Source organism: Doryrhamphus excisus, linkage group LG6 (assembly GCF_037039965.1).
Source record: "Doryrhamphus excisus strain RoL-2023G ecotype Guam linkage group LG6, RoL_Dexc_Guam_v1.1, whole genome shotgun sequence".
In the NCBI taxonomy this organism is placed as follows: domain Eukaryota; kingdom Metazoa; phylum Chordata; class Actinopteri; order Syngnathiformes; family Syngnathidae; genus Doryrhamphus; species Doryrhamphus excisus.
Window position 1 is genome coordinate 18881351 of NC_136362.1, and position 19606 is coordinate 18900956.

General features: G+C 41.9%; 1 protein-coding gene across 6 annotated transcripts in view; it reads left to right on the forward strand.

Annotated features, from left to right (window-relative positions):
• ptprsb (protein tyrosine phosphatase receptor type Sb) overlaps window positions 1-19606 on the forward strand; it is a 92842-nt gene that overhangs the window by 64311 nt on the left and 8925 nt on the right. For 4 of the 6 annotated variants that reach the window (XM_078791603.1, XM_078791604.1, XM_058069090.2 and 1 more), the window contains 18 exons: window positions 386-655; window positions 737-1116; window positions 3498-3699; window positions 6256-6392; window positions 6475-6619; window positions 8306-8623; window positions 9348-9541; window positions 9653-9679; window positions 10436-10553; window positions 10715-11377; window positions 12099-12193; window positions 12395-12648; window positions 13348-13435; window positions 13605-13823; window positions 14384-14541; window positions 15390-15401; window positions 15621-15733; window positions 18158-18255. In XM_078791603.1, coding sequence (XP_078647729.1) covers window positions 386-655; window positions 737-1116; window positions 3498-3699; window positions 6256-6392; window positions 6475-6619; window positions 8306-8623; window positions 9348-9541; window positions 9653-9679; window positions 10436-10553; window positions 10715-11377; window positions 12099-12193; window positions 12395-12648; window positions 13348-13435; window positions 13605-13823; window positions 14384-14541; window positions 15390-15401; window positions 15621-15733; window positions 18158-18255 — 3491 coding nt within the window. The remainder of the gene's footprint in view (window positions 1-385; window positions 656-736; window positions 1117-3497; window positions 3700-6255; window positions 6393-6474; window positions 6620-8305; window positions 8624-9347; window positions 9542-9652; window positions 9680-10435; window positions 10554-10714; window positions 11378-12098; window positions 12194-12394; window positions 12649-13347; window positions 13436-13604; window positions 13824-14383; window positions 14542-15389; window positions 15402-15620; window positions 15734-18157; window positions 18256-19606) is intronic. The other 2 variants (XM_078791606.1, XM_078791607.1) reach the window with 1 other exon arrangement.

Genomic DNA, 19606 nt, shown 5'->3' on the forward strand with positions numbered 1-19606 from the left:
CTGTAGAAGTCATGCCCTGGTTAAGCGATACTCAAGAGTTTGTCACTTTGTTATTGTTTGTCTAGGCAGCTCACTCTTGATGGGGTGAGCTCAACAAGATGTGTGTCTTTCTGTTGGAATCATCAGTACCATACAGTAATTGGGACTAAACGTGAAATATCCCTTTGCAATTTCTGTAAAAAAAAAAAAAAAAAAACCCTAAAGTTCATTTTCCCCCTTCCTGTTACTCTATTCTCTTCACTCTCTCTCCATCTTGGTCTCTGCCTCTCTCTATCTGATTTCTCTCTCCCTCACCCGACCTCCTCTCTCTCTCCGCCTTTCTTATCCCCACCCTTCCTCGACCTCCTGCCCTCTCCTCTCTACCCCAACTCTCCTCCTTCACCAGTGCGCCGCGTCCCCCCTCGTTTCTCCATCCTTCCCTCCAACCACGAAATCATGCCAGGAGGGAGCGTCAACATCACCTGTGTGGCGGTGGGCTCCCCGATGCCGTATGTCAAGTGGATGGTGGGCAGTGAGGATCTGACCCCTGAGGACGAGATGCCGATCGGCCGGAATGTACTGGAGCTCAACGGCGTACGGGAGTCTGCCAACTACACATGTGTGGCCATGAGTAGCCTGGGCATCATCGACGCCACAGCTCAGGTCTTAGTCAAGAGTAAGAGACGATCCAGACCCCTTCGCCGCTGGACTGCATCGCTTCAACAACCGATCCTAATCTATGTTGATTTCCTCCTAGCTTTGCCAAAACCACCTGGCACGCCCATTGTCACAGAGACCACGGCCACCAGTGTCACCATCACCTGGGACTCCGGTAACCCTGACCCAGTCTCCTATTACATCATCCAGTACCGAGCCAAAGGTCCGGACAGCAAATACGAGACGGTGGACAGCATCACCACCACACGTTACAGCATCGGTGGCCTGTACCCCAACACGGAGTATGAAATTAGAGTGTCAGCCTTCAACAGCATTGGTCAGGGACCACCCTCTGTACGTGTGGAGGCCAGGACGGGGGAGCAGGCCCCGGCCAGCCCACCCCGAAACGTCCAGGCCCACATTATTTCACAGAACACGGTGATGGTCCGCTGGGAGGAACCGGAGGAGCCAAATGGGCAGGTGGGATCAATGCAAGAACCTTTTTAATTAGAATGAAAAATGATTTCTTTTATTGGATGGTCCAAAATCTCAATACCAAGAAAAGTCCGAATATTCCTTCTTATACTTCGTATACTGTTACTGTGCTCTGGCTTCATCTGGGATCTTGCTTGAGGGCCCATGTCCACACCTTTTTGTGATTTCACGAATTTTGTATATGGAAGCAGAGGGAGAACAAATATATACATATACATAAATTAAATAAATTACATTGTAAATTACATGAATTAAATAAATTATGTTGTTTTTCAAAGTAACGTTGTATGCATGCAATAAATCACCCTAAACTAATTTAGTATGTATTTAATATCTTTTTCTGTATTTAATATCTAATATATTTTCAAATTATTAATTTAAAAATTGCCATTAAATTGCCATGTATGGTCATTTTTTCAACAATTCCTGTACCAAATCTGCAGCTGCTTTATTCTTTCTAACAATAAAAATACATTGTTGAATAATAAAGTTGACAATTGACAATATATCTCTAACAGTGCCAATGAAAAATAGTGATTATTTTGTTTAAATGTATTGCCCAATGTACCAGCACTAATGCATTATTTATTTAGTTACATTATATTTAAAAAGTGAAGCTATTTCTGATATAAAATATTAAATGTGTTTATATTATTCAAGTTTAATGTTATTTAAACATGCATCAAGTTACAAAGAAATACATCACATAATTCAGTCCACAGTTCCACATGTCCAAAAGGAGTAGGAAGAAGCAAAGCTTATTTAATTCTATCCCCCATTTCTTTCACATCTATTTATTCATGTCCTGTATTCCATATGTGCTTTTTTAATACATAAATAAACGATAAGATAGTGTAACCATATGGTGATTTAATTAAGATTTTTTCACAATCATAATAAATAATAATCATGTATAACAATCAGTGATAAATAAATAGTGAAATAGAGATAAACACTCAACTTCAAGAATCATTATTATCATTATTATATTATATATTTGGAAACATCAACTGCTTTTATCTTGAATTTGCTGATTTTAGTACATTGTTTGAGTTCTTTACTCAATCCGGTGCATAATTTGATTCCACGTACTGTGGTTTTTTAGTGTTAATTGTTCTCGCATATAAGTGTTTAATTTTTGGGTTAGCTTTATAGCTACATAATTTTAGCTGTTTGAAAGCTAAGTACAAAATCAGCAAATTTTAATATTCGTGATTTTAGAAATTAAGGATTTGTATGTTCTCCGTACACGGCTTATGGATTATCCTCACTGATGTTTATTGCAGTACATTTATCGAGTGAATATTGCTTTTATAGTTATTACCCCATTTCTCCAGTTCGATATGGTAAAACCAGAGCGCAATAAAGAGTATGGAGTGATTTTTAGTCAAGAACCACAAGTATTTCATAGTAAAGGAATGTTATGAAAAAACGAGAGTACAATATCTTTATAATGTTGTGTTGGGAATGCCAAATGGTCTGTTATATTAAATTAAGACGGCAGACGTTATTTTATTGTCTAACATCTAAATGTTTTAATTCTGCACATCCTGCCGCTCATGGGGAAACAATAAAGTGATTGCTATAAAATTGCAATTGCTTTTGTGTGATTTTAACAGTAGAGGTATTGGCAGTGACTACTAATACAGAAAAAAAACAGATTTATCCCCATCTGAAATTACATTTGCTTTTACTGACGACGGACTAACAAGGTTTAGATTTGCACAGAGACTTTAAGGAGATTAAAACATTAAAGCCTTCATAAAATTCCCCACTGGGAGCTGTTTTGCAGTGTGCAGGTTCACGGCCTTTGGAGGGATTGTGCTCCCCCCCTTCTTTAGCCCTTCTAACACCATCAGTGCCATCCTGCTCTGGAAAGAAAGAGAGGGTGATTGCACTTTCTGCTCTAAATTGAGAGCACTCCCTCTGAAGCGCTATTTTCTTTCCGAGTGTACGTCTAGCCATCGAGAATATTCACAGAAGTGCATTTAATGCATGTGAGGATTACACATTATAAGGCGTGACAACAGAATAGATGGTGGAGGTCATCAGTGAGGACACCAAACAAGTATGGTAACATAGTGAGAACGCACTCAGTTTGTATTAGAAGTCACCTTATGACACTGACCTCTAACAAAGTGTGAACCAACAAATCCGCATGACCATCTGGATTGAAGTAAGACCATATTTCACGGACGACGGCCTTGGCTGTGATAAATACTAGTTGTTGCTATGCCGAATGAAGGTATTATGGATTACCGTGCATGCAAGACAGTGAGATTAAGTGGATGACCACTTATCACAGCTCAGTCGAGGATGACCTTTAAAAACTCAACAAGCTATCTGTCAATCTCTCCGTGTTACAGGTGAAGGGCTATCGCGTGTACTACACCATGGACCCGTCCCGTCCGATGAATGAGTGGAAGATCCATAATGTCCAGGACAGTGTGATCACCACTATACAGAGCCTGGTGACCTCCGAGACGTACACCATTCAAGTCCTGGCCTTCACCTCAGTCGGGGACGGGCCCTTCTCGGACCCGGTCCATGTTAAAGTCATGCCAGGAGGTCAGTGTTGGGAAAGTATATCACATCCATCTTATGTGTGTCTAACAGCGAAGCACAGACCGCCATTAAGTAGAAAAAGCCAGTTAGAATTTATGTTTGTAAAAGAGTCAGTGGTATGTGTATGAGGAAGTCATGTGAATATTACAATGAGTCTTGAACTCATTCAATCTCAGACAGTCCCTCTCAGTACTGGCCATTTTTGCTGATTTTGATTGATTTTTCAGGGCACACAGATTATTGTGGACAAGTGCTATATAGATAGCTTGTGTCTACAATTTCCATTCTTTAGAACATAAATACGTTTCAGCAAATATCACTTCTCAACAAAAAAATGAAAAGACTCATTTCAAGCATAACTTTCATTTTGACTTAAACGTAGCCATGTATTTAGACAAAATGTCTTAACCAACGACGCCACAACACAAAACATGGTTGCTTTACATGAAAACTATTTTATATTACAAATATAACACCATGAATTCACGGCGGTCGAGTGGTTAGCACGCAGACCTCACAGCTAGGAGACCAGGGTTCAATTCCACACTCGGCCATCTCTGTGTGGAGTTCGCATTTTCTCCCCGTGCATGCATGGGTTTTCTCCGGGAATGGTTGTTTGTCTATGTGTGCCCTGTGATTGGCTGGCGACCAGTCCAGGGTGTACCCTGCCTCTCACCCGAAGACAGCTGGGATAGGCTCCAGCACCAAAATGAACGAATGAATTATAAATATTTACTCCCGACTCCCTCTCTCTTCATCACACTCATCCAATCAGCAGTCAAAACTCAGCCAGGGTGCATTCAGGGTCTTACAGAAAGTCAGATTAAAAAAAAAAAAAGAAAGTCAGATATTCTCAAGTCTCATTTTGACCTCTCCCTGCACAGGAGATGCCGATTTTTTTGAGCTGCCACTTTCTGATACATCATTTGATTTAGCACGCAAGAGTTGGAAACTGGAAAAATGTGAATTGTCCATCGTGAAGATAAGAATTTCCATTTTTACTGGAAAAAGTTAAAGGCATGATTTTGAGTCACGGCATTGGGCATTTAAAAAAAGAAGTTTGGCATCCTTGGAAAGTAAAATTGGATTCTGATGTGTAAGATGAAAAGAAGAGTCAGCATGAATACAAAGTTTCTTTAAACAACAGTACTACAAGGATGAAGTTTGTTTATACACGTAAATAATTGAATTGAACCACTGCTCTGTATTGAATATAAAATGTTGATTCTGTATAAGAAAGTATAGAATGAATGATGGCGTACTTTACTCATCACGCACCTCCATCCCCTAATGCAGTGTCACCGCCATGTCATACAAACGACCAAGCAGCTTATTCAGGTGTCAAGTGCAAGCAAGCCGCTGCGCAGTACTGAGCGTGACCTGTCATCACATTTGCATCCCTCAAAATATATAACATTCACACTCCTCCAAGAAACTTTGTAGAGAGTTAGCCATGAAAAGGAAACGGGGATTAACAGGCCGCAAGAAGTTGGTACGTTGGAGCTACTCATGTCGCGGCGACACCTCTCGCAGCATTTGTTCCTTTTATGTGGCACCAGACATGAAGAGATTAATACTCGCAAATCTGTGATGGCATTACAAGTTTAAATTCTTCTGTAGACTTGAGACACATGTACCTGAAGATTCCAACATGCACAAAAAGTATGGGTTATGTAAAAATATTATAAAATTCTGATAATGCTTGGTGGTGACATGAATGAGCGGTTTTATATAGGATTAATAACAGCTTCATATTTAAAATGAATCATTCCCAGCAACTGCACAGGGTCCGAGTGGTTAGCATGCAAGCCACAGCGTGCTCTCCCCGTGCATGCTTGGGTTTTCTCCGGGTACTCCCGTTTTCCTCCCACATTCCAAAAACATGCTAGGTTAATTGGCGACTCCAAATTGTCCATAGGTATGAATGTGAGTGTGAATGGTTGTTTGTCTATATGTGCCCTGTGATTGGCTGGCGACCAGTCCAGGGTGTACCCTGCCTCTCGCCCGAAGACAGCTGGGATAGGCTCTAGCACCCCCGCAACCCTTGAGAGGATAAGCGGTATAGAAAATGGATGAATGAATATTAAAACAAAATGAACACAAGATACAATTGCACTGTCTCTGGGTATCCTGATATGTATGATACATAAAACTGCAGATTATTGCCAATAATCTCTAACAAACTGACCATGAGCTTTGAAGCATCGTACTGAGACGTACATCAGGGGTCTTAGATAGAGTCAGAGGTTCAGTTGCATCGAGTCGTTCACAAAAAAGTACTCCAAAAAAGGCACTGAGATTATCTTTATGAATAACAGTTCAGAGCAAGGGGTCTTCATTACATGAAAATAGGCTTCTTTTGCCTACTACTACTACATACACATAATGCTTCCAGCTTCCCAGCATGCCTTGTGGCATTTGTTTTGTAAAAACTTGCTAATGTTGTGCATTTAGAGTAGTTGTTGTTTGTTACAAGCCCAGTAGTAGGCTAGCTGCCCTGTGTGTGTGTGTGGTCGTAATGTGGAAGCCTGACTGGTGCTATCTTATGTCCGTCTCCAGTTCCAGGACAACCGGGGAAGTTTAAAATCGGGAGAGTGACAGACACCAGCATTGAACTAACCTGGGAGCCTGCATACACCAAGGAGGGCATCATCAACTACGAGCTCCTTTATAAACCTGTCAAGTTTGGCAGTTTGGTACGACCTCTCACGCCCTTGAGACTATAAGATATTTAAAAGTATCACTTTCTCCGGTGGTAACACACTCTTACTTTTATAGGAGAAGCTGACCTTTGGCCCACGAAACTCCTACACCGTCGAGGGTCTGAAAGCCAACACGGAGTACTCCTTTTCCCTGGCCGCCATCTCAAACAAAGGCATCGGCGCTTTCACCAATGAACTGGTGCAGAGGACCTCACAAGCCAGTACGTGTACATTTACTTGCGTTCATAAAATGAACATACACATTGCAATGTATTGGGTTTCAGTGTGCACACAAATGCCATGTATACACAAGTTATAGTAGATGGCCACTGACCTGGTACAAGCTGGCAGCCATGTTTACATTTAGCCATTGATCTCGTCTATCAAGCCATGTGTCCAAAGCCCACTCCCATCCATCCATCTGCCTTTTACTGTGGCTTTCTTCCTCCTCTGCTCAGCCTCTCGTTTTTCTTACACAGCCAAAAACGTCAGGACAGATGCAGCCGGAGCTCCGATTAATGTTTGTGTCTTCCTCCTTTCCATCTTCCTTTCATGTTTTTCCCCACTCTATCAGTGTCTTAATATCTCTGAAAAGGTGAAGATGTCTGCCAGTTAATGGCTAGCAGGCAGTGGAATGGAGCTTTAAAGGATGTGCTTTGCCCTGCTATGGTTGTAAGTAAGTGCCAGACGGTCTGTTCTTGATTTTTATTTGGATTCTCTCTCTCTTGTCGCTTTTTCTCACTCCAACACAAAACCCATGCATCATACAATTAAATGCAACTTTTCAGGCTGACGTTTTGAGTTGAACCAGTTTTGTGTTTTGTCCACACAACCACAAAGCCATTTTTTTGGACAATTACACATTACAAATTATTGTTTCTTAGCTGGTCTAATTTTTTTTGTATTTACTTCTGTGTTTTGTTTTGTTTGCTTCTAATTGCCTTAAAGAGTCCTGCTACCTGTTGGCTTCGTTTGTACTTGAAACCTCCAATTGGATTTTCATTGGGCTATATACACAGTGGAAACATTTAACGATGTCCTGTCCACTTTAATATACAGTACATCATCAAATCTGGTGTTATACCGGATACTATATATTATTAATAATGAAATCATATTTTGAATATGCCGAGGGCTAGTAAAAAACAAGCTCCAGGCTACACACTTTGGATTCACCATAGTTGAAGGCATGAATGTATTTATAAGTACCACTGTATGTGTTGACATATTTGTGTTGCTGAGGGAGAAAATGTCACAAGAAGAATGCCTTAACTTGTGCCGTTGGTGATGTGACAAGTATTTATTTGACATTTCTGTCTTTTACGCCTAAAATGTGATCAATAAGTCTAACCTGTGTCCTTTCACTCTTTACCTCCCCCGAAAAGAATTTGTAAAGACAGTGGAGAAGGTGTCAGAAGGGGAGCAGCGAAGGCCAAGCTCTAAATAAGCAGACTATTTCCTGAAGCAAAATGCATTTCCCAGGGTGCGCTTTGTTATCGCCAAGGTTTGGTGCACATCTAGATTGTCCCCCGAGGCAAACAGCGCAGTGGCTTTACAGCTGAGTGGGCAGATACTTGAATGTGTCAGCTAGGACTCTGTGGCTCCCACTCATTGCTGTACAATCCGAGCTCAGACGTCGCTGCTTTAAATGGTGCGCTCATGGTCAATACTCTTGTCTCTGCTTGATTTAATTAAGCTTTATTCTTTTACACCATGTGCTTGCTCCGCTTTGATTCTCATGCTTATCCTGGTGTCATCTCTTTCAGTTTACCTTCGTATCTTATTGTTTCCTTTTTTTATCCTCACCCCCTGTCCTTTTACTTGTATCGCTCCTTCCTGTTTGCTTTTCAACCCCTACTCTCAAACACTTTACCGACCGCCCTCCTTGACCCCCCTTGTCCAATCAGAGCCCTCAGCCCCGCCCGAGGGTGTGTCCTGCGAGAGTGCCAGCTCCACTTCTCTGAGGGTTAGTTGGAGGCCACCTCCATTGGAGGGCCAGAATGGCGATTTGGCAGGTTATGAGCTGAGGTACCGCAGAGTTTCTGGGTCAGGAGGCAGAGGTCAGGGCCAGGAGGTCAATGGGCTACCTATCCCGGCCCAGCAGGGGAACACACTAGTAGAGGGGCTGGAAAAATGGAGCTGGTACAACATCACCATGGCAGCCTCCACCTCTGAAGGAATTGGACCCAACAGCCAGCCTGTGCTCTGCAGAACTGATGAGGATGGTAAGCATTAGAAGTAATCAAACACGAGGGTTTTCAAAGTGTGGCACAAGCCTCACCCAGAATACCTTAGGAAAGACACAACACCTTGAAAAAATTAAGAAGAGCATCTTTTTCAAACCAGCTAACTAGCAGCTATCCAATTTCTATGCCACACGGGGTAAGCTAACTTCAGTTATGTTTAAAGCTAATGTTACTAGTTGCTAACTTGCTAATTCAAATGTGTTCCATTTAAGAGCCTGAAAGTATTATAAAACTGAACATGACACAACATATGAATCATTTACAATCAACAATATCCATGAAACCAAAAGCACTAGCATGCTAATTTACATCAGAAATCCCATAGATGTGCTAGCGATTAGCATGAGCGATTTGCATCACGATTTTGAGCACCTTCTAAAAAAATGTCTGTCCCCCAAGGGGGTCATTACAGAAGATAGTAGAGAACTACTCATTTAAAGGCCAAAATAAATGATTTTTCACTCACTACAATGAACAGAAAACTAAGCAAAATATGTTCCAGAAGTCTATTTTTCGGGAAGTAGGAAATGCTCTAATTGTGTTAGATATTCTCTTAGGAGAGTCTGATTGTGCCACACTTTGAAAACCTCTGATTTAGTAGATTACCGTGAAACGTGGAATGCCACTAAGGTAATATAATTCTTACAAATTAGCCTCGCACCAAACAAACTAAATAGTTAACTTTGCATTTATGCTTCTGCAGTTCCAGGCGCAGCACCTCGTCATGTGGATGTCCAGCCTTTTAATTCCTCTGCACTTCGGGTCACTTGGCGGTCTGTGTTGCCAAGGTTACGGCAAGGTCAGATCCGTGGCTACCAGGTGCACTACAGCCGTGCTGTAGGCAGTGAATCCAGAAACCTTCCTTGGATAAAAGACCTCCTGTTGGATGAGGCTCAGGTGACATAAACACAGAAGAATATCAAGATGTGAGAAATAAAGGTCAGTTGTGTGACGGTTAAATGTGTTCTCCTCTCATCTGTGCCGTCTGTGTCTGGGCTGTGGGTTAAGATGGAGGAGGACGATTCCACTCAGTATGTGAGTGCACATTCTTTATCCTCTTGTCATTGTGAATGAACTCACTATTAAATACTACTACTTAGTACGTCATACAACTACCTTAGAGTAGTACTCAATATAACATAGTCCTCCGCCAAGCCTTAAGCATTTATCACCTATGAAATCGATTCATGAATTTACAGTAGGATAGGGGATCAAGTTTCATCCAGATCCATAATGTCTTCTGGATCCAAGTGAATAAACTGTAAGAAGATCCGACCCGCTTCCCATATTTGTTAATTTACTGTACATAAAACAGTTTTTTGTCAGTTATCAGAGTCCAGCCTCTACTGACTGATTGTAACTCTAGTCCTCACACATTCCAAAAACATGCTAGGTTAATTGGCGTCTCCAAATTGTCCATAGGTATGAATGTGAGTGTGAATGGTTGTTTGTCTATATGTGCCCTGTGATTGGCTGGCGACCAGTCCAGGGTGTACCCTGCCTCTTGCCTAAAGTGAGCTGGGATAGGCTCCAGCATACCCCCGTGACTCTTGTGAGGATAAGCGGCATAGAAAATGAATGAATGAATGAAACAATAGGGAGATATGCAGGGTTTATTCATGCAAGCTCATCTGATGCATTTTAAGGCAAAATAAGGTCCGGACCTTTGCTGTAAAAAATGCATAAAATTTTAATTAAAGACCTCTGCTATACGTGATACCTACTGTAAAACAAAGTAAATGCAAAATACTAAACAAAAGTAGTAAAATGTTTTCGTGTGACCCTTCACAGGAGATGATTTTGGGAGGCCTAAAAGCAGAGACTTTGTATTCAGTATCGGTGGCAGCATACACGACTAAAGGTGATGGAGCACATAGCAAAACCAAGCTGGTGCAGACCTCAGGGATGGGTAAGCATATGCTGAGTAAACACATCTAGATTTAGCAACAATCTTCCTCTAAAGGGGATTTTACAGTCAGCCACAGCAGCCAAATACTTTTTAATACCTTGTTTATGTAGTTCAATTGATTATTAAAAGATCATTTCTGCTGCCTGCATTGTTGTTTGCAGTGCCTGCCCCCCCCTGCCTGTGGGTGCATTTGGGACTGGGTCCATCAGTGGTGCTGCGATGGGCTTCTCCGCTGGAATGCTCAGAGCCGGACTCTGATGGCCTGAGGCTCCCGTTGGAAATTCTTGGCTACCGCCTCCAGTTTGGCCTAAAGAATACCACCCTAGAAACCACAATACAGTTCCCAGTTAATGAGAATAACTTCACCGTCAGAAACCTCTCCCCAGGCTCCTCCTACGTTTTTCTTCTCTCTGCGAAGAGCCGAGCCGGTTTCGGAGATGTAGCACAGAGGGAAATAACAGTGCCCATCTTTCCACCCTCGGGATACCCGAAAATATCTGACTTTGTTAATGCCACTTGCTGCTCTCTCCAGTTCTCCTGGCTGCCCCCTAACCAGGAGGAATGCAATGGTGCCATCACAGAATACAACATAGCTTACAAGGAGGCTGCACGGCCAAAACCCTCAAGCGCCCCCAACCCCTTTTCTGAACCAGAACTCCCTGCTCCCCTACACGTGGTCACACTGCCAGCGAGTCAGTCTAGCTACACAATCTTGGGCCTCAATCACGGCACAGCCTACGAGGTGCAACTCAGAGTCCGCAACAAGGTGGGGCTCGGTCCTTTCAGCCCCCCTCTGGTGTGCCGAACCCTGGCCTTTGAAACAGGTAGGGTTGGCCCTCAGAGCTCAGGAAACACCCCTTCACCCAAGCACTGCCTCAACTTCACATTTCCCCTTGCTGTGGATTTCACTCCTAAATGAAGTGCGGGCCAGTTCTTACAGGTTGACCCCCACCTCTCCTTCGCCATTGCACCTCAAAGAGGCTGAAAACAAGTCTAGAGGAAGGCGACAAACCCCTCAATCTCTTCCACTCACTCACTTACCTCCATCACTACCCTTCACCAGTGGAAAGAGCCTGAATGTTAATGGATGTTTGCTTCAAGAGCACTGCTTTTCACATTCCCTCAGGTAAAAGTCAATACAGGGCATCAGTTTACAGTGTCTATTCCACAAGGTAAGTGAACAGTCAGAATGAAGTGAAAAAAAGGGCCTGGTGATTTATCTGCTGGTAAGCTTTTTTTCTGCTTTTGTTCAATCTGATAAACTCCACTGCCACTTCATCCAAAGCCTTTGCTGACATGCGGACTCGGAAGCGTAACAAACACAACCTAACACTGGGAGAATGTGGCATGTCACATTCCTGCTGCTGCGCTGTCTTCTCTGTTCCTGTCGCAATCCACTCTCCTCATCACCTTTCCATCCTCCTAACCACCTTGTCTCACCTGACTGACACTTTTTTCCTTTACAGGTCCACAGCGTGGGAAAGCTGAGATGTTGCTTTTAATAAAAGTACTCCTCTGATTGCCCTTTTTATTGTTCTCTTTCAGACGTGCCAAGGAATTTTTCAGTCAATCTGGCCACGAGGACCAGTGTTCTTCTAACGTGGGAGTTCCCAGAGAGCAGCAACCCTTATCGCTTTACTGTACGTCCATCACATCATGAATCAACATAGTGCATTTGGTCATAAACGTAAATGTTCCCATAACAATGTAATATAAACTGCAATTGTACATGATGAACATCCCACAGAGACACATTACAAAAAGTCAAAATAAAGATGACAAATGGACCTAAAAACATAAGCAATCATGCTGACCTCGCTGTCTGTTCCGCTTCCTTCAAGGTGGAGTATAACCGGCAGAAGATGGAGGTGGATGCTCGCCTGAAGAAGGCGGTCATTCCAAACCTTCAGCCCGACACCAGCTACGACTTCAAAATCACAGCCCCTGAAGGCAACATGGGCGGACTTCGCCACCGCATCACAGCCAAAACCTCACCGCCTATTACCATCCGTCGCCCTGAGATTGACCACACCCGCGAAACAGAAACCACAGTCACCATAATCCTGCCATCACTGGAGTCTCGAACACCTGTCAAGTAAGATTAAAATTAGGAATGCAAATCTGTGCTTCTTTGTGTATAGCAGGGTTTGCATTTATGTAAACATAGTCTTCTAATCAGTGGTAGAAAACCAGCCACATACGGTACCCAAAAAACTAAAAAATGATTTTCTGGTGGACATACAATTTCCCATCTGATTGTTCCCAGGCAGAGTTTATTGAGCTCAAGCACAATAGGCCAATAGGCCATTAAAACGATATGTCAGCCACATCTGCTAGGCTATTCGAGTGGAAAACTAGGGGTTTACTGCACGGTGCCTCTGAACAGTTGAGATGGGCGATACTGCAAATTTTCAAGACTGCACTTTCACAGTTTGGCAAAGCAACCGGTTTGGGAATTCTACACTTCATATCAGTTGTCAAATCTAACTAATCTATCTAATTTATAGACAACACTAGAAACATTCCGGCGTTGCTGATAAGACGTATGTACAATTTTGTCTGAAAAGGCACTAAAATACAACGGAAGGCGTAAGGGAACAGGAAGTAAGACAATCTATACTAAGGAAAATCTTCCAAAGAAAGCAGCATAAGAGTTAAGAGAAAAAAAAAAGATATTTACAGTTCAGTCTGTATTCTGTATGAGGTACATAGAAAGGAAAAGTTGTTCCACTCATGCATGCTGTTGTGGGAGTACAGACGATGATATACAGTTTATTTTCTCCTGCTCCCTCAGGAATGTTTATGTTGTTGTGGTTCCACTGAGGAGGGCCAGAGGCGTCATCAGACACCTCAAGAGCCCAGATGAAATGGACTTAGAGGAGGTGAGAACCATAACATCGCCCACTGATTTGAAGGGCGGAACAGATCCTTAAACACCCACACACCAGTCCTGAATGCACTTTCAGTTCAGTCTGAATTTATCTCAATTATTAGTCATCGCTGTTTGGATGCATCATTTCTCTCCTCCTCTCTTGCCGCTCCATGTCTCAGCTGTTAAAAGACATCAGTCAAAAGCAGAGAGACTCTCGCCAGCAGAAGCAGGTGGACCTGCGCCGCGCCTACATCACAGCCCGCTTCACACCGGCCACCCTACCAGCCTTCTTCACCCTGGGGGACCAGCTGGACTATGGCGGCTTTGAGAATCGAGCGTTAGAGCCCGGGCAGGAATATGTTTTCTTCATCCTGGCAGAACTCAACTCCACAACTGGGGTATGAAAGCCAACACGTCACATCTCTTTTCTCTCTTTCCTTGTGACCACCCCCCCCCCCTCCCCCCAGAAAGCTGTCACAATGCATTGAAATCAATACACTTCACAGCTGCAACAATAAAATCCACGTCAGTCAAGGTGTAGCCAGCAAAAGGCAATAACCTTCATGTATTTCCATCAACAGCACTAATAAAGATTGATTGGCGACTAGAGAGATCTTGCCTCCTTATGTACAACTGCAAGATGTGAGCAATTGAATTGGAAAAGACATAAATATTCTGCTCCAAGACTTTTATTTTTGTAGGGTGCATTTTAGCCTCAGGCTGCTCTCTAAAAGTCTATCTAAACTAGTAAAACAACTTCATTTGATTCTGTTTCTTTAATCTTTCAATACATTATGTATGCATTGACTAAATACTCCAAAAAAATTAACATAAATGTGATTTTTTTTTTTACATAAGATGCCAGATGTTTTCTACACAAAAAAAGATAGTAAACCATTTTTAACAAGGCTTTTTAGTTTATTTTTTACAGGCTTTGCATCTGTTTCAATCTCTATAGAAGATGTATGTGGCCAGCCCATACACAGACCCAGTGATTGCCCCAGATTCAGACCCCCAACCTCTGGATGCAGGTGATGGTCTTATCTGGGTTGTAGGACCCGTACTGGCGGTGGTCTTCATCATCTGCATCGTCATCGCTATTCTTCTCTACAAAAAGTGAGTGGAACATATATGAGCACCATCCACTGTCGACATTTGCAACCGTGAGACTGTGTGAGCTGTTTGAATGTGAATGATGGCTTCATTGTTGTTTTTACAATGAACATACGCGGAATGATGACAGAAGAGTGTGGCCCCCAGATGTGCGTTTCTAGCGTCAGAGCTCATTGCCTTAATGGTGCCATGCGTCCTTGGCTCCAAATTACCCTTTTTTCACCCCAAAAATATAAGAACATCACCACTGGCTAGCATATATTGCCAACAGTGGTTTCAGAGAATAGATTGTACAAAAAAATGTCTTTATTTTTCACAGTTACAGAACTGAATGAGATTTGTCTGCTTGTGCACAACCCCTGACTGAGTGACACCCATTAATGCCACTCCTGTTTTTCGTCCCGTAGGATGCTTGCGCATGCACATACTGTACACGCAATCTCCGAGAAGCTATCGACAATTAGTAGTCCTGGCTTAACAGGAAGAGGAAGAGTACTTTGAAACGCTAATGCTAGGTTCAACTTTCGCCTGAGACAAGAAAAATTCCATCTATTCCACCCCAATATGACATAAGACATTTCTACCAAGGTCGTTCAAGGCTCTGGAAGGTTAAAGAAATTGATTTGCATGTTATGCATTCTCACTTTAGAACAATTCAGCAATGGCTCCCATTTATATTTTTGTCTAGAATTGCTTAAAGTGAACCGTGCTCAACCTTCTGTCTGCAGCTACATGCCATTCAGTCTTTGAATACTAATGTAGCATTGATTTTCTTGCTAACAATCTGTCTGTTTCCTGTCTTTTCTCTTCTTTAATCATTCCTTCCTGTTCGCTTGTTTTACTGGAACCAGCAAACCTGACAGGTACGATTACACCAGTATCACCTTGTAACCTGTACCAATTACAGAGGATAACGCCACACTGTTTAATTACACATGGGCGGCAAACGGCACATTTCTTAATGTATGTAGATGATGTCGCCAGTGCTAATGCTAATGACTTGTTAGTGCTGACTCCAGATTTTTCTGACTGCATGTTTGAGTGTGCTAATTGCTCTCTCAATAACGGGTGTGTTTGAGCAGCAAGCGTAAAGAATCAGAGCCGGGAACGAAGAGTCTATTGAGTAATGCAGAGATGATGGCCCATCACCCTACAGATCCGGTGGAGATGAGGCGGATTAACTTCCAGACTCCAGGTATGGAGCACACGCTTAGAATTGTACCCAAGCCAAATTTTTTTTTCATCAATTTATCCTGTTTCAAACTTCAGAGTACCTGATGTGTCGTGGGATGTGAAAACTTGAAACTGAGCATGTTTGACTGTCTGATACTTCATTCAAAACTTCAAATTGTTATACCAAGACATTGTGGCAGTAGCCTAACAGATCAAGCATATGGCACTGTGTTGGAAGAGTGCATTTTATCTAATCTCTAATATCTCTAATATTTTAGTTATAGTCAATAATTTTACATATGTCTTCGCCTTACGTTGACTGTGTTCCTGCCAACTCTCCCTGTCCTTTCACTGCTATGTGGTACAGTGACGCTCTCTGCACCAAGTGGGAGTGATTGTATGTGCAAAATCAGCGGTTGTTAAGTGTTGGATGTGTAGAATAGACATTATTAAATTTAGGCTCACTCAAAATGACATTTTTTTCAAAACTAAATCCATGTAAGAATACTACCACCGTCCAGCATATGTTCCCAATGCAGGTCGTCCTGAGGTTCCGTTTCGAGACTGTGATGTAAGTAGAGATTTGGTATATGTCGGCTCTCATTCCTAAACCATATATTAATTAATTAATTCTTACTAATTAGTTAACTAAAGTGGAAGGACCAGGATGTCAAAGACCTTAATTACTAGCTAATTAGTGCTAGTGATCAGCTTTTGTAGTCAGTGTTGAAAGGCATTTTTTGGGATACACTGATCAAATGATTTTACACGTAAATTGGCCAATACTGATTGGTGGCCGATTGATTCCTTATATTAATAATTCATGGCAGCATGTACGTAACAATGAAACAGCCACCTTCAGTGGATTAAAACAACAAAAAAGTTCTATATAAAAAAATTATTAAACTGCATTAAAAACCAAAAATTAATTTTTGTTTGACTTAAAATACAATACTGACTCATATTCACATACATCTCGTGGAGCATGAACATGCACAAAGCAGCTTTAGAAGTGAACAAAATGTATGAATGCAAATTTATTTAAATGCATTTCCAAACAACTAGATCTTATTGGAGTTTATGACTTGGCTGCAACAAGTAGACGTGCAAATGATTCAGTTTCAACTAGTTTGTGAGGAGAAGAACATGACCTCAGCTAAGGAAGATAGAGCTGCAACCACACCATGGCACAACTCCTCCGGGCAGCATCATTCTGCTCAACACTGGCACTGGAACAACCTCTTGTTTGTGAGTGCTAACTAATAGTCCACTCTGCTGCTTTTACGTCTAATTTCAGTTTAGTTTTAGCCTTCATAAGCAGACAAATGAGCCTAAACCCCTTGAGGTCAGCATGGCCACCATGCATGTCATACAGTCATGACTGAGTCAGAGCTGTGTGTAAAAAAATAACTAATTTCCACCCACCCACATTCAACATGACAGCTCCTCAGAACAGACGGAAATGAGAGAACTTTAACTCATCGGTCCTTGCAAAGTGAATTTTGAATGAGGCTTAAAGGTGAAAAGGCTGACGCATCATTCAGATTGATCTAGCCAAGCGAGGCCCCACTGTTAAGTACAACACTGTTAAGTAACGACACCGCTACCTTTGCTCTCACTGTGGGGTCCGCCTGTTATGCACCACCAGTCTTGTCACGTCCTCCATGCACCATCTAAAACAAGGTACAAGACTTTTTTCTCAGATGTACAGTATATATCCCTGTCTGAGGTGTATAGTAGGTTCACAATGTCCTTGTCGATGAGTTGAGATGCATTACCACGGAGAAGATCACAAAATGAAGGTTTTGAGCATTTTTTTATGCAAAGTCAATCTTCGAGAATTCAGCTCCTGTCTTCCATCATAAGAATGTTTTACTCTTGTGTGACAGCAGCCCTCTTTGCTTCCATTTGTGCCTTTGAGATGAAAAAGATTTCCTACGGATGAGGTCTGGAGTCATTTCGGGCATGCATTTGAGCATTGATTACTTGCGGGTGCTGCAGCGGTAGATCAGTGCAGGGGAACGAGTGACATGACAGTCATTGTCTGCATTTCATAGCTGGAATAAAATGCATTCAAAATTGCAGACCTGGAGATTTATGGCTGGGAGTTGTTGGCGCCGTGAAGAGAAAGGACTCAGGGAGGTTGCTTCCTTCATGTGCGCGTGTTCAAACCCTCCTAATTAGCGTTCTGTCTGTGTTTGTTTTCTTGGCTCTGCTGCTTCTCGAACAGCATACAAAGCAATTTATCAAAGAAAAACAATTTCAAAACAAACATGACTTCACTATATCCGCGCCCATGGAGCAACAATGATTTTCTGCCTCAACATCTTCCTTAATGATATGTGATGTTCTGCGTGTGTGCAATTATCCTCACATCTTTGCATATGAGTGATGGTGACCCGCGGTGCCAAAGTGACCTCTGAACCTCTTGCACGTTGTCACCCAGGAATGATGAGCCATCCTCCAATTCCCATCAGCGAGCTAGCAGAGCACATAGAGCTGCTGAAAGCTAACGACAACCTCCGTCTTTCCCAGGAGTACGAGGTGAGACGGATATTTTTGTTATACAAGAAAAAAATCCATTGTATGCTTGATGTTACCTCTGCCAGGCAGGTTACTGTGTGGCAGAGTGTGACTTTTTGACGACCATTTACGTATATTTTATGTTGGGTAGGGAGTCAAAGATATTCATGTTAAATTTTCATGAGAACACATTAACACCATCATAAAAATGTACATTAAACAATTATTAAATACAAAAACAACACATTTAAATGTTAAGAAAAAATGTTTCCTGTAGATGTTGATGACGTATCACCAATTAATTATTATTTCCTGCTGTTATTTTAGATTAATTCTTCTTATATTATTATTTTTTGATTATCAGCATTTTAAAAAATCATAGGTCTGCTAAGTTGTATACACAATGGGTATAGTTATAATTTATATTTTAATTTATTATTCAGTGTATGGGGGCTGCACGGCGGATGAGTGGTTAACGCGCAGACCTCACAGCTAGGAGAACCGAGTTCAATCCCACTCTTGGCCATCTCTGTGTGGAGTTTGCATGTTCTCCCCGTGCATGCGTGGGTTTTCTCCCACATTCCAAAAACATGCTAGGTTAATTGGCGACTCCAAATTGTCCATAGATATAAATGTGAGTGTGAATGGTTGTTTGTCTATATGTGCCCTGTGATTGGCTGGCCACCAGTCCAGGGTGTACCCCGCCTCTCACCCGAAGACAGCCGGGATAGGCTCCAGCACCCCCGCAACCCTCGTGAGGATAAGCGGTAAAAAATAAATGAATGAATATTCAGTGTATGCAGGGTCCAAAGTGTTATCAGTATTTTATTCACATATGGTTGTAATCAATAATAAATACTCTTTATTTAAAGTGATTAAAATATACTGGGTATGACAAAAGTAGGTATACTTTTAGGTATCGGGAGTTATAACCGTGTTTCATAAATGTAATGAGTGTATATGTAATAACATGATGTTTACAGTATACCACTTTTTTGTGAATGTGTTTGGACAGAAGTTTGGACATTTTTGGACATTTCACCTTTTTTTTGGTGGAGAGTTGTGGTATGTAAAGGATAGCCTGTATTGTCCCGGTTGGAATGCAAAATGTGTAAAGCTTCAACTGTTAACACAGACAATAACAACAATAACATTTACAATTATAAATAATAAGTATGAACATTTATACAAATTATATTACAAAATTTTGGACAACACAACAGTGGTTTTGTCTGTGCTGTTTGATTTATTACTGCCTTTTTTTATACGTATCTGTGTGTCCAGACAAACGTTCATGATTTATTCAGTAGTGCGTTTTACTAAGTGTCTACTTTATAAAGCTCACTATCGTTCCACATCAACAACTCTGCCT